General features: G+C 42.3%; 1 protein-coding gene across 11 annotated transcripts in view; it reads left to right on the top strand.

The window, feature by feature from the left end:
* LOC128252914 (diacylglycerol kinase eta) overlaps window positions 1-15,188 on the top strand; it is a 56,071-nt gene extending 40,883 nt beyond the window's left edge. For 5 of the 11 annotated variants that reach the window (XM_052981115.1, XM_052981122.1, XM_052981123.1 and 2 more), the window contains 9 exons: window positions 640-1,488; window positions 1,597-2,141; window positions 3,227-4,157; window positions 4,226-4,360; window positions 5,260-5,703; window positions 6,005-6,724; window positions 9,853-10,063; window positions 10,122-11,317; window positions 12,635-15,188. In XM_052981115.1, coding sequence (XP_052837075.1) covers window positions 640-1,488; window positions 1,597-2,141; window positions 3,227-4,157; window positions 4,226-4,360; window positions 5,260-5,703; window positions 6,005-6,724; window positions 9,853-10,063; window positions 10,122-11,317; window positions 12,635-12,943 — 5,340 coding nt within the window. In that variant the 3' untranslated portion in view covers window positions 12,944-15,188. Of the gene's footprint in view, window positions 1-639; window positions 1,489-1,596; window positions 2,142-3,226; window positions 4,158-4,225; window positions 4,361-5,259; window positions 5,704-6,004; window positions 6,725-8,671; window positions 8,795-9,852; window positions 10,064-10,121; window positions 11,318-12,634 lie in introns of all 11 variants that reach the window. The other 6 variants (XM_052981126.1, XM_052981118.1, XM_052981121.1 and 3 more) reach the window with 6 other exon arrangements.
* Window positions 15,189-15,406: the final 218 nt, after the last annotated feature.

Raw genomic sequence — 15,406 nt, forward strand, 5'->3', positions numbered from 1 at the left:
TTTTTAACACCCATTTGATCATGATCAAATCTTATTGATGGACGTCATACTTATGCCTAAGAATCTATTTCACGCTTTGTCACATGACGATCTTTCTTCAACAGATTTTGCACAGCCCTCACGGAGTTCGTCCCTGAACCAGCAGCTAACACGAGAAAACTCATTGTACCGTTTTTTTACAGTGCTAAAGAATGGTGCTTGTTCGTCGTATAACAATTTTAGTTCATCGATGTATTCTTGACTTCTTAATTTCACGACTTAGATCCATCTTTCTGCCGAGATACGCTTTCTATCGGTTCAATTTGTTTCTCAACATTTTAAAAGGCTTAAGCAAAAAGTTTTAAATTTTATAAATTAAACAGCCAAAGTGAAATTTTCTTAATTTATTGAAATACTTGTTGTTCGTGATTAAGGCCAAGATCACGCCAAGCTGGGACATTCTGCCCCACCGTCCCCAACACATCCAGCTTTCAAACTTTTTCTTTTGCATTTCCAAAGCAATTTCTCCCAAACCAATTTTCAGTTCTATATACCTTCGGACAAGAAAATTCCTTGATTTTAGGAAAAATGTAGTTTTTACTCACTCTGGGTTTTATTCCAGGTGCAATAATTACACCGCAATTTTCTCTTCTCCCGTAGATAATCACTCCCACCCGCTCCTTGGTGCTCTGCGCCGAGTCCCGCCGCGAAATGGAGGACTGGCTGGGCAGCCTGAAGACGGCCACGGCGCCGCAGAGGCCGCGCGGCGACAGCTTCCTGATCGAGCAGCACGACATCCTGTCCAACCACCACCACTGGTACGCCACCTCCCACGCCCGCCCCACCTACTGCAATGTGTGCCGGGACGCCCTGTCCGGCGTGACATCGCACGGACTCAGCTGCGAGGTGTGCAAGTGCAAGGTGCACAAGCGGTGCGCGGCCAAGTCGATCGCCAACTGCAAGTGGACAACGCTGGCGAGTGTGGGCAAGGACATCATCGAGCAGGCGGATGGAATCATCATGCCGCACCAGTGGATGGAGGGCAACCTGCCGGTGTCCTCCATGTGCGCCGTCTGCAAGAAGACCTGCGGATCGGTGCTGAGGCTCCAGGACTGGCGGTGCCTCTGGTGTCGAGCCACAGTCCACGTGGCTTGTCGCCCCCAGATGGCGGTGGCCTGTCCAATCGGACCCGCCAAGCTGTCCGTCGTTCCCCCCACCAGTGTCCACTCGATCAGCACCGACGACGCCTGGGATGTGGCCAGTCCCAAGGGCAACTTCTCACCCCTGCTGGTCTTCGTGAACTCCAAGTCCGGGGATAATCAGGGAGTAAAGTTTTTGCGGCGCTTCAAGCAGTTGCTGAACCCAGCCCAGGTCTTCGATCTCATCTCCACGGGTCCGAGCCTGGGATTGAGGCTCTTCAGGCACTTCGAGATGTTCCGCATTTTGGTCTGCTCGGGTGACGGATCCGTGGGCTGGGTGCTCAGCGAAATCGATCGCTTTAACATGCATGTTAGTTCTGAACCAACCTTTAAAGAAAACCTTTTGATTTTAAATGTTTTTTATGAATCCCAAGAACTGATACAATCATTTTTTTTTAATTCTCCTCGGCATCAACAGAAACAATGTCAGGTGGCCGTGATGCCATTGGGCACTGGCAACGATCTGGCCAGGGTTTTAGGATGGGGCTCTAGCTGCGACGACGACACCCACCTGCCGCAGATCCTGGAGCGCTACGAGTCGGCCAGCACCAAGATGCTGGACCGCTGGAGCATCATGGTCTTTGAAAAGGCCATACCCGTGCCTAAAACGCCGAAGATGTCGATCAGCACTGAGCAGGAGGCGATGCTCACTGGCATGGTGACTTCGGCCAACCACCACTTGCGCTTCATAGTGGAAACCAATGACACCCAGACCCTAATCAGCTCCACGCGAAATCTCTGCGACACCGTTGACGATTTGGTGTGTCGCATCTCGGAACACCACAAAGAAGATGAACAGCTGGCCGTGAAGTGCGATATCCTCAAGCAGAAACTGAACATGCTGCTGGACGCACTGCAGGAGGAGGAGATCGGCGCCCACAGCGGCGACGATTTGATAGCCACCATCAGGAGTCTTATTTCAAGAAGTATTCCGCTGACACCAGGATCCAGTGCCTCTCTGCTGTGAGTTACTCTAATCCTGCTCTACATAGAAAAAGATCAAAAAGATGAAAAGAAAATCTGTTTTCTCTGCTTTGCCATTTTAGTTTAAAAATTCAGTTTTTTTTAAACAAGAGAAAGCGCGTATAGTCACTTTACCCATCAAAATAAGTATTCCAAAAGAAAATAGTCGGGCTTAGGGAGGCGCCAACAGTCAAACTCCATTGAGCAGGTACCGCCCCAACTCCCACTAAGAGCGGTCTATCTAATGCAGAACAGCTACAGTGCAGCGACACTGATGGTTGCAAATAACTCACACAAGTGAGGTGCGAGCAAGTCATACACAAACTCCGATTTTGAAATAGAAATTAAGTGAGCGAAAATCTGCATAGTGGGCCACCTAAATCTGGAAGGTCAGATTGTCGTGAAACTTTTTCGTGAAACTAATGGGGTTCACAACAATTTTACGGAAGTCAACTTTGGTCACATTTTTTAAGAAATAGCGCCTTCTCTTTTTTTACAACTTCTGATTGGTAGGATCTATGTTGATGATTCTGCAATCACTGCTTCAATATATTTCCTTGTTATAAGAAAACTTATTTTTGTATACCCTTGCAGAGGATATTATAATTTCAGTCAGAAGTTTGCAACGCAGTGAAGGAGACGTTTCCGACCCTATAAAGTATATATTTTGATCAGTATCACTAGGACAGCCATGTCCGTCTGTCCGTCCGTTTCTACGCAAACTCGTGTCTCATTCTTAAATCGATTTGAAAAATAGCTTTTGTGTTGTTAATATAGAAGAAATTTATACCATATTTCTACAGAGTTTTTAGATTTTTGGGTTGCCAAGTTTTGAAGTAATCTTGCGCTACTAGAACTTGCTATCTATCCACCTCTAGCTCTTATAGTTTCCGAACATTAATTCGGCTAGTGATTCTGATCACTTACAATGTCGGAAACGCTCCTTCTTCCTGTTACACACTTTTCAACGAATTTTTCGAGTTGAAAGTTTTCTTGCTTATCTCATTATAATTATAATTATACTGCAATTTTTAAATGACCATAGCTAAAAAGAGCAAAATGTAATTTAATTTCCGCTCCCCCAGTAACCCGAACATATCAATTGAAAAGACGGAGAAAGACCAAATTAACACAAAGGAGCGCAGGAACAGTCGGTCGCTTCGCTCCAGCGAGAAGGAGGCGCTCCAGTGTCGTGCCAACAGTGTCAAGCGGGCCATCTACAATGTTGTGGAGCACTCGGAGCCGGGGCGTCCCAAACGCTACCAGCGCAAGCTCTCGATCACGCCATTTGAGGCACTGAAGCTACCCACTAACACTTCCGGGGAATCAACGCCCTGCACCTCTCCTTTGCCAATAATCCCACCCATCAACATTATCTCCCCCACCATGGAAACCTCTCGACTTACCTGCATATCTCCGCTGCCCGATACACGACGGGATTCCGTGGACGAGAGCTTCTTTAACAGTATCAATCTGCCGGCTCCGCGTCAATTTGCGGATAGCCGCAGGAGCTCTGGAGTGGAGGTGATCCAGGAGATCGAGGAGGGTGTCAATGGGGAGACCATATACCGAAGGAGTCGCATGTCCCTGACTGGTGGAGCCAATATCGATGATGCTGGTAATCGTCTGTCACCCAGCGGTGATGGTGGCGGTAACACGCCCACCGAACGCAAAGTGGACTTCCTGCGGGTTCCCATACACACGGGTGAGCCGATCGTAGACCCCCTATCCGACTATCGGCCGCACGAGGTCTTCGAACGTACCTACTATATGACCCGTGAAATGGACAAAGACAAGGACAAGGACAAGGACAAGGAAAAGGAGAAGGAGAAAGACGAAAATGTGGAAAATGGCATGAAGGACAAGTGTGTGGAAAAGGAGGACAGCATGCCCACCGAGAAACTGGTACACACTTGTAACCTGCAGGTACCCGGCGTTGTCGTTACCCCCAACTCCCAAAATGTTTACACAAGCGCCAGTATAACAATCATTGATACCGATGCACAGACCATCACCGTACGTGTCTCATCTTTCGAATTGCTCCATCCCTATGATGATAACCTAACCAAATTTGATTTTTACAGGAGCAATCCTCCTCTGACGATCTGGGTGGCGAGGCCAGCGACGTTCTTTCGGCCATTAGCAATGAAGAGTGCAGCGTGGCTTCCGAAATATTCGACAAGCACGACGCCGGACAAACCGTGGGTGATATTATCCAGGTAAGCAATTGTAACAATCTGATATTTTACGTTCTGATGTGTTTTAAAATGGCTATAAAAACAAAATGGGTTGATATTTTAAAAATATGTATTTATTTGAAAAGCCCTAACATTGCGGTTTATTTGCGAAAGATAATTTCATTTATATGACCGGCTGGCATGGTCTTCAATGTCCTCAATGGTAACTTCAATCTCGTGATGTAGGTCGTCAGTCGTCTCTGGATGGTTGGCATAGCAATTATCCTTGACGCAAGATATAATGTAAGATAAGAAGACATTAGTATAGTATGACCTGTGCCCGTGGACTGCTGCTGTTAGATCTCCATTGGTTGACGACTGCGTATGGACTGACGATAGAGAGAAGAGTAAATGTTATTGACATTATTGACTAACCACCGAGGTGGAAATGAACCTGATCTAAGGCTCATCTTCCACCAAGCGCCTTTCGGTCCATTCTTCTAGCGTTAATTTAACCATTTCGTAGACCGCAAGCCTTTTACTAAGTATTTGACACACTGGCAAGGTCAGTGGCGCTTTCAAAGTCATAATAAAAAATAATAAGTTCAAAAAGCAACCACCAAACGGGCCACTTTGTATATGTTCGTTCCACCATTTGTTCTTAATTGACCTGTAAGAATCCACATCACATCTTAAATAACTTTGAAACTTTGAGCTGACAGACTAAAATACGTTTCTGGTTCCATTTTTTTATTTTTAAATAAACATTAAAAACATTTGTTTTGGTAAATGTTTAAACATTAAACAAATGGCGTAAACAACATATAGAGACTTATTGGCACGGTAAAATTCTCGAGCCAAGAACATAGATCACTCCGGGGGCGCCAATTATATTATCCGAATTTGTTTCCTCCACCAATACCTTTTTCCACCTCACACAGAACATGGATGCCAGCAACTTCACCCACATCGACTCTCCGGAGACAAGTGATGAGACGGAGGCCATGCCCGGCGAGAGCATCATGGACGACATTAGCTCTGTACTAGGCCACGACATAACCTATGCCCTGCAGGATAATACCCTGACCGACGACACAACCACTCTCTGCTCGGAGAACGCGGGGCCACCGAAACCCCCCCGCAAAAAGTCGTTAGGCGCCTTGAGCCGGGCCCACCCCCATCCGCGAAGGCGTAACTCCTCTCCGCCGAGAATCGCGCGATTGGCGCGTATGGATAGCGATGACAATCCGCAGCAGTTCGGATTCGAAAATATCGTTTTCGAGATTGACAATCGATGTGACGACCAAAAAATGCGGGAACCACCGCGCTTCTGTAGTCTGGCGCAGTTCGTTGAAGGTAACGATATAGCGCGACAGAGCTTCAAGGTAGGTATCTTTACCGATTAGGTTGGGTTAGATGTATGTCTAGTTTGTGTAAATAGAGCGTTTGTAGAGTTGTTTCGTATGGTTGTCGGCAGTGCTGAAATATGGCAACTTATGGTAAACTCTTTGTTGCTCTACGTCTGCTTCTTTCTTCAACTTTTCTTTTACGGCTGTTCAATCGATTCAACCAACATCTAACAAAATATTAACCCGTCCAAAATCGAACTAACCAAATCAAACAAAAACCAACCCTGCAATGTACAAAAACCATCGACTACTAATTATAATCCTGCTCCCGATGAAGCGTCCCAAAAAGCGTATCTCACTAAAAAAACCCAATCCCACTACAACCACTGAAATCGTATCTCAACAGCAGCTAATGCTAGAACAACAACGAAGCGGCGACCACAATTGTGATGACCCTGACGCCCAACAAACGCCAACGAATAATGTGGCCAGTTCACTGGCCACCACCAGCGAGGACGAGCTGTCCACGCAGACGGCCATCAAAATTGAAATACAAGACGTTGATGCCGCTGTGCGCAACGTCAACAGCAGCATGAAGGTGAATACGATCTTGACCACGTCGACATCGCCCACGAAGAAATCGGGCCATGGACAAGATGTAAAGCGCATTACTTTTGATGAGTCGTGTAAGAAAGAATCCTTTGATGATGTAAATCCCAACTATCCACAGATAAGTGTTGTTGTGAGGCCGCCGACGCCGTTGCGCGGCGACTCCGTGAAGCCCACGGTTACGCTCCTGCCGGGCTCCTCCGGCGGAGCAACGGCCGTGTCCATGGCCTGCTCCGGAATGCTGGGCGTGCGAGCCATGAACGCCTCAGAAATCAGGCGCCACTCCAGCCACGCCCCTGGGCTGGCAGTCCGCGAGTTCGACAAGGACAAGGATCGCCGACACTCGGGCTTTAATCCCAACCAGCTGGCGCTGGACCCGGAGCACGCCCGCTTCCTCAGCAGCTCGCCGGCCGCCAGTCGCAGGATCAGCTGCGGCAGCCTCTTCAAGGTGAGTTTACGTGCAGGCCACGTTATGTTACCATCTCTCTACAACTCGTATCCCGTTTTGCTCACATTTAACCAAAGTGGCACAGCACGCTGAAATGAAAAGAATATATTTTTGACTCGATCAAGGCAGTCAAAATTATTGAATAAATGTCTTAAAAAAGAAACTTTTGAGGACTTCTTAATATAAAATAAAGCCAACTATTAGACAAATACAAAATACGAAGCTATATTTCTCAGAACTTTCTGGTTGGATTCAATATTTTCATAAAGTAAAAAAGATCAGTAGATAATTATATTTTAAATTTGTATATAATATCTAAATCACCAAACAAAGTTTTTCCAATATGGTACATGCTGAAAAAAGTATTTTCTTTAAAGCTTAATCACTTAAACATTTTGAGTTGTGCTACTTTAACTAAATGCCTGCGATATGTTAAGTCTAAGCTGGCACCAAATCGTCGGCAATTTCGAAGTCCTTAAGTTCTGATTGTGTCAGGCGAGCAATTGGTGTCAAGTGCAAATGCAAGTGCAGAATGCAGCTCTCATACAGCCACACACTAACAACAGTGATTGTAGGTAACGATTCGTACAAGTAAATCACAGTCAATTACCAACCACCAAGGAGTTTTGTAACAAATCTGAATTCGGTTCCAGGTACTCACGTATTATGTTTTGCAGCTTACACAATATTTATTTATTTTTAAACATTTCGTGCTTTTAATTTAACAAATAGAAGTTTAGTTTAATGTTTCTTTTTATTTGAAAACAATAGCCAAAGGTATCAAGTTTTACCATTCACAATAATACCAAACCCTACATGGTGTTTCAACTGGTTTGTACTCCTTTTTTATTTTCCCACTTTTTATTTACTTTTAGTTTATTTTAACATTTAACAGTATTCTAAACCAATACAAAATAAAACCAAATAAACCATGTATATGATTTACAATAGCACAGAAACAATTGGTACGTATTCCAAAATTCATTTTACTATATGAGCTTTAATTTGGATCTTCTAAACCAACACTCAAACTCCTCAACACAATGGCACCATCCAACTGAAAAATGTCGTTGTATTTAAATTATTTACATATTGTGATTCTTAGCTTAGATTTGAAAGATTGAAAGATTTTTTTAGGCATTACAAAGGCAATGTTAAGTCTAATGTTAAAGAGAACAAGCCAAAACTTCGATTTATATATTTATTTACAGGTCGCTTAAGTTCCAAGCCGAAACCAAAAAAAAGTGGATAGCATTCAACAGACAATACCTTTAGCTTTCACACACTATGAAACTTCGTTTTAAAAATCAGTAGTTTGGCAACTCCCAATTGTAAAGCTCCTTATCTTGTCCCTGTTGATAGATGATGTGTCTGATTTGACGTGCATACGAAACTAGCTCCCCAGAGAGCGCAAGTGAAATGACAGTTAAATACGTTGTGTTATAGAAATATCATAGCCATTGCTAAAAATTACCATGACCTCGAGTCAAGAGTCAAGCCAAAACTTCCATTATTGCAATCAATTTACAGGTCTCTAAAAATCCAATACAAAACTTATTTCCTTGTTATTTTTGAAAAAGTAAGTTAATTATAAATAAAATTTTTTTAAAACCTCATAGTCCTCAAGAAAAACATTTTTAGGCGCACATTCGAAATTATATACATTTTGTGTTATTAAAAAAATTGAATTCACTTTATTTTTTTAGCCAATAAATGAGTTACTCATATTACATAAATGGGCAGAGAAATAGAGAGTCTTTAATCGCTGTTCCAAGTTTGTATAATACTTCGTGCTTCAAGTACAACTGCAAGGCAGAAGTACTACGTTCATAAAACAAAACAAGGAAAAACAATTAAATCAGACTGTGTATAGAGGCCCTTAATGTTTTAAAGATATAACCAAAAAAGATTTTTAAAAGCAAAGTCATTCTAAATACATTTTCTTAGAAGAAAAACCAAAAGGTTGCCACCAAGCGCGGCTACGGATTGTTCACTGTTCGATTCTTTGTGGTGGCCGAGCCAGATATTCGCCTAGCCACACTGGCGCTTATCAGGCCGCTGATTCCTCTGGTAAGCCAGTCCAAAAATCTGGGTCGAGGTCCGAAGTGCCAGTGCACCGGATCACCCCCACAACCTGTGTTGCGACCCCAAACCGTTTCTGCGTTCCTTCGTTTGTTCGATGTGTAAATTCCCCAGCAAGTGAAAATATCTGGACTACTGACTATTCGCGTAAATCTTCGGTTTACCCGAAGCAGACCCCTTACAAAAACCAAATGTATGCTTCCGAAATGAATTTATACAAGTAAATCTGCTTGTAGGGGAAATGGGTATAATTTATTTCTTGAAAGTATGTAAAAGGAAGAAGGAATCTACAATAGAGTCAATATATCTATGTCCGTCTGTCACTCCAAACCTAGGGATCTCGGAAACTATAAAAGCTAGAGAATTGGGATTTCAAATGTAGATGTAGTTATGTTCTCGCAGCGTAAGTTTATCTAAACATTTTGTAATCGTTATGAGAGTTTTTAGTTGTAGACGTCCGAGACTCGCATTTCTGAAATATATGATAGCTGCAATACAAAAAACAATTGAAACACCAACTAATATATTGAGGTAACAAATATAATTTTGTAAAGGGTCTTACAAAACTAACAATCCCTCTGTAAAAATCTTCATTATAAAGTGCCGGTTGCAGATCCTCAGCACCTGCGTCAGTTCGCTTTTGCGTAGTATTATTGCAAAGTTTCCAATAAGTATACAACTCTGTTAACCAACATACAAACGAAAACAATAGACACAAGTAGCCTCTGCTTAATGCCCGACCTTCTATGATTTATATTGTTTTGTTGAATTTACGTAGTATGCTGTCTTTCGTGCTCTGACTAACTTACACTTACTCCGCCTCTGTATCTCTCTTTCCGCTGTCCCTCAAAAAGTACTTACCAACCCTGCGTCGTATTTGCAAGTCACCCAACACTGGAACACTCACCGACACAGAGACCCACTCGATCACATCCACATGTTTCTTTGTTTCGTAGTTAGTGCTGACTTTCCGGTTGCTCTTTGACACGTACTCGGCTTGTCCATGCTTTTGGTTTCCGCGACTAATCACAGCATCTCTCTTGCAGCCGAACGAAGCACTTCCGAATCTGCAGACCCTCAAGGGTTCCAAGTCGAGCTTGTTCATGGGCTCAACTCTATTCGGCTTCGATCACTTCGCTGCCGGGGACAAGGACAAGGAGGAGAGGGCCGGCAAGGAGAAGGAGAAGACGCCCACCGAGGAGACCAATCGCAAGTTGCCCATAATCAATCCATTGGTGCGACTGCCCAACTGGCCAAGTAAGGATATATAATAATTAATTATATTAGACAATTTCAAAACAAGCATCATTTTCAGACCTTGCCAATGGCGGTGGCTTCATATCGAAATGTCTTCTGGCCAATGCCGATACCCTCTGCGCCGCTGTCAGCCCTCTAATGGATCCGGATGAGACACTCCTGGCCGGTTACCACGAGAAGTGTGTTATGAACAACTACTTTGGCATCGGAATCGATGCCAAGATCTCGCTGGACTTTCACAACAAGCGGGAGGAGCACCCAGAGAAGTGTCGCTCCCGAGCCCGCAACTACATGTGGTATGGTGTACTGGGATCCAAGCAGCTGTTGCAGAAGACCTGCAAGAATCTGGAGCAACGCGTGCAGCTGGAGTGCGATGGCCAGAGAATTCCGCTGCCGGAACTCCAGGGGATCGTCATCCTTAACATACCCAGCTTCATGGGCGGCACTAATTTCTGGGGCAGCAGTAAGAAGGACGACATATTCCTGCCGCCCAGCTTTGATGACAGAGTCCTCGAGGTGGTGGCTGTCTTTGGATCCGTGCAGATGGCCGCCTCGCGGCTGATCAACCTGCAGCATCATCGGATTGCCCAGTGTCAGAGCGTGCAGATCAACATCCTGGGCGACGAGGAGATACCCATCCAGGTAGACGGCGAGGCTTGGCTGCAGCCCCCGGGAATGATCCGCATCCTGCACAAGAACCGAGTCCAGATGTTGTGCAGGAACAGGAGTCTGGAGCTCTCACTGAAGAGCTGGCAGGAGAAGCAGCGCCAGCACAGTATATCCATCCAAAGGGATGCATCCTCCACAGCCTCGGAACATGCCATATCCACGGACGAGGTGATCTCCGAACGCGAATGCTACGTGCTCCTTAACTTCATCGAAGCCGTAAGCTCGTTGGTCAAGTGGGTCAAGTTCCTCATCATTTCGCATCCGGCCCTGCAACACGATCTCTACGAGGTGGCCTGTCGGGCCAGTGAAGCCCTGGAGTCCATCCACCCGCAGGGCAAGCTGCTCGAAGGACCCTCACTGCGCACCAAGTTGGTGGAGGTCATCGACTCCTCTCGCCAGCTGTACGACGATGCGTGCACCCTGCTGCGCGATCGGGGCCATAGTTTGATCCTCCGCGAGGATCTGGAGACCAAGCTCAGCGCTGCGTTGGCCAACATGGAGATGGAGCTCAAAAAGTGCTCCGTGCAAAAGTGCATCGACGGCAAGCTGCGGGCCTACTTCAATGTCTTGGCGCCAAACGAAGAGGTACGTTGGGAAAAATTACAATTATCTCAGTATTTAAGCACAGTGTTAACAGTTACAAGTAACAATTTTTTTATAGACATGGTCCAAGCCAAAGAAAAAACACTTTCCCTAATAATATTGACCAATTGCCACGCGAGGGCTTAATGGGGGTTTCTAACTTGTTGGTCCGGTAACCTGCTGATTTTTCTAACATTTTTTCTTGGAAAGTATAATGGGCTTTGGAAGAAACTTTCAAACAGATGTTGGAAAATGTTTACTGAAGCTTTAAATTGTTTTTCTGTGATCCAAGTGAAGGCTGGATTTTGGTCGTTAATCGTCCAAATTTCAAGATTTTAAGATCTTATTCTTGAAGTATGTATCTATCTGAATATGCAAGAAAACATTTTTTTTAAACATTTGTTTTGAACAGTTTTTGTTTACCGTTACTCGAAGAGTAAAAGAATTGCGTTTCTGACCCCATAAAGTGTATAAATTCTTGGTCAGGATCCCAGTCGATCTAGCCATGCCCGTCTGTTTCTCCGTCTGACAGTCTGTCCGTATGAACGTCGAGATCTCGAATAGTTATAAAAGCTAGGGATTCGAAATTCTAGTTATGCATACGCTGGGCAAGGTTATTTCAACACGAGGCCACGCCCACTGGAACGCGAAAGTCTGATATGTCTTTTGAGACATTGTAGATGCTAGTCGAGCTGTTATTTTAGAAGCTATCAAGTAATTAAGTTCTTTGCCGCCGCTCTGCCCCTGCTCTGCCGGCAAAATCCTATCCAATGCTTACTGATAGGGCGTGGTGATCGCTGCTGTAGACAGTCAGAGGAAAGCGGGTGTAGTGCTGCCAATGCAGTTTGACAGATGGGTTTGAAATTGGTTAGCTGAGTAACGGGTATCAAATGGTCGGTGATAGTCGAAATTAGCGTTCTTTACTAATTGTTTTGTGTTTCTTTTAGAAAAAAAATTATTTTTTTAACATTAAAAAAACAAACATATGTTTATTTTAAAACATATTTGAGCGATTTCTTGTAATTTCTATATCGGTTAGCCAGACACGAGATACAAAATAAAATGGTCATTAACTAGTGAACAACGTTATAAAAACTTAAAATATATAAAGTGTTATTTTTGAAATCAGACAGTCTACTAAACTAAAAAACAAAAATAACTGAGTTTTGTTTTTTAAAAACATGTACAATATAAATAATTTTTTAATCTTTTATAAATTTCTTTTAAATAAAAGCCTTTTGGTTGGTTTGGAATAAAGCAAATGTCTTACATATTTGTGAAAGGTTCGGTCGTACTTAAAAGCATACTTTTCTTTCGCAGCCCGATGGCCGCCGGAAGTCTCGACCCTTCTGGGTGCGTTTGCGTTCCGGCTCGACCGCCGGCCAGCAGGCCTTTAAGCCACCTTTGACCAACACCCGCGAGGCAGCCAACAACTGGAGCGTCAACGAGGTGGTCACCTGGCTGGAAACGATGCAACTCTCCGAGTATGTGGACAGCTTCCTGAAGAACGACATTCGCGGTAAGGAGCTGCTCACTCTGGGAAGGCGTGACCTTAAGGATCTGGGCGTGGTCAAGGTGGGCCATGTCAAGCGTATACTGCAGGCCATCAAGGACCTCAGCGAGAACTAGGCTTCCCGGGATTCAGTTGCTGACTAGTACAAAGAAATAAGTCTTCGAATCGCGGTCTTTGAGATGAAGGGGGAATGTAAAGCTATTATGGGACAAAAATGCATACAACAATCACTAATTAATAGGCTAGCTTAGCTAACATGTCAACAGGAAGGGGAATCGAATGAACGAACAAGTAAAAACTTCGAATGCATTCATTTGAAGAAAACGACGATAACACAAACGATACTCCTTACACATTTATGCCTAACTGACTTACACTCCTAAAACTTAATTGTACATAGAATTATTGATTGGCAGAGAATTGTACATTTTTGCAACTCCTAGCCATGTAAATTAGCGAAAAACGCAAGGCACTTAAAATTGATTTTGTTTTTTCGCATGCGTGTGTCAAAACGAATAACATTACAAATTGGCAGTAAACGAATTTAAAAGTAGTGGCACATGGGAGTACTAAACAAAACCGTTAGGTCGATATAGGTATAATGTTAAGTGTTTACCCTTCAATTTACGCTTAAATTACAAAAAAAAAAACGTACTCCCAAAAAAAATTACAAACCCAAATAAAAACATAAACAACCGACTTACCAACTGAGAAAACATGAAATTGATTCTAAATTTATAAGCAATTTAAATTTTACAAAAAAAAAAAAACTCCCAACCCAATCTAAACTTAATAAAATTACAATATTAAAGTACCTTAAAATAGATATTCGAAACTATGTTTACAAATGTTTCCCCAACCATCGTTAAATCGAAATGATGCTTGCATTATGTTTATGAAAAATCGGGAGCCAATTCTCGTAATTCTCTCTCAGCAAAGAAAAGTCTGTTAAACGTGTCATTTTTGTGGTAACCAAAAGCAACTCTACTTGTTTATTAAAATGAATTTAGTTTTTAAGTCCGTGACTTTTTTAAGCTAAGTTTAGGTTAGAGCATTGGGGGTCTTGGTGCCGGATGCGGTCACCCGGAAAATTCATTTGGTACTATATACAAGCATATGGTAAAATCTTAGCTAGCATTGGGATACTGATTTCAGTGTTCGGAACCTTTTTGGTAATCCTTTTAATTGTTTACATTTAAGTGGATCCAAGTTAAAACCAACCACTTTGTCAAAACGTAAAGCGAAATTGTGCTAAATTATTTATAAACGTAAACATTTATTGAATTATTTGTGTTACTCTTTATCTCTCTATCTTAACACAAATATATAATATAGCTGCATATGAGTACCTTTTACTGTCCATCAAACTGAAATGACCTGAATGCTTCGACCCATCTTCAAATGTTTGCTCAAGTTGCCTCCAGTTGAGTGAGTTTTTGAAATGGCACTGCAGTAGTCTGTTGCGGTTTAGCCCATAACAAATCACTTGAGCGAAGTCTATAAATTATATTTTTTGATATATAAGTATAAATGAGCCCAGACCAACTCGATTGATTTGTTGTGATCCTACGACGAACTTATTTTCCAAAAGCACCAGTAGCAATCCAATGATTTCGAACTGTCTGGACACATATTTGAGAAACTATTTACGCTTATGAATTACATAGATAAAATATAAATACTTTTAAGGAAATCCATTATAGAAAGTCCTTTAACATAAAAAAAATTTTAAAATACCATGTTCAAAATTGAAGACACATTTTTTCGAAAATTTTTCGACACATGTATTTTCGAGCAAACTTTAAAGTAATTAAAACTAAAATTAAACAAAACATAAGGCAAGTAACTGGTATAATTGATATACTTAAAGTAAAAGTCTAATCGGCAATTCCCATTCCCACAAAACTTGTTATCTTTTTCAGTTTCTCCATAAATCATCTCTTAACATACTATTCATTGTTTTATGTTATTCTTAAAAAAAACTGTGATAGCAGCTTTCTATATTTCTGTTTTGCAGTTTGCCAAGTGCAATACAAAATCAATTCAAAGTCTTATAAATTGTTGGTACACAATCAGTAAATTGGTAATGCCTATTACAACCATTTACCAGCAATTAACGTATTACAATATACCTTTAAAATGTAACTTCAAACTACCTACATTCCAAACGTAAAAATACTACAAAGCGTAAAAATCTTGTTGTGCAAAACCATTCTGATAGAATCACAAATCATAATACAGTAAAGTGAAAAGCAAATAATAAAGCAACAATAATTCCTACTAAGCATAATACACCCATAATAACAAAAAACATTTTCTTGAAGAAAAACCTAATATCACCAATAATAAAAACAAAACAAAACAAAACTTATTTGTGTTGTATTTAAAGGCAAAGGATTGTAACTTCATTTTATTCAGAGTAAGTAAAGAAGGTAGTTACTACTGTGGGCGAAAACTACATTTAAATTTGTTTGTACAAATTAACGAGGCACGGCCAGGACGACCATTAGCCTCAACAGATGTAACGAACCTTTTTAAATTCGTCTTTTAAATAACAAAGTTGTGCATTTTTTGGTACT

Source organism: Drosophila gunungcola, chromosome 3R (genome assembly GCF_025200985.1).
Source record: "Drosophila gunungcola strain Sukarami chromosome 3R, Dgunungcola_SK_2, whole genome shotgun sequence".
Lineage (NCBI taxonomy): Eukaryota > Metazoa > Arthropoda > Insecta > Diptera > Drosophilidae > Drosophila > Drosophila gunungcola.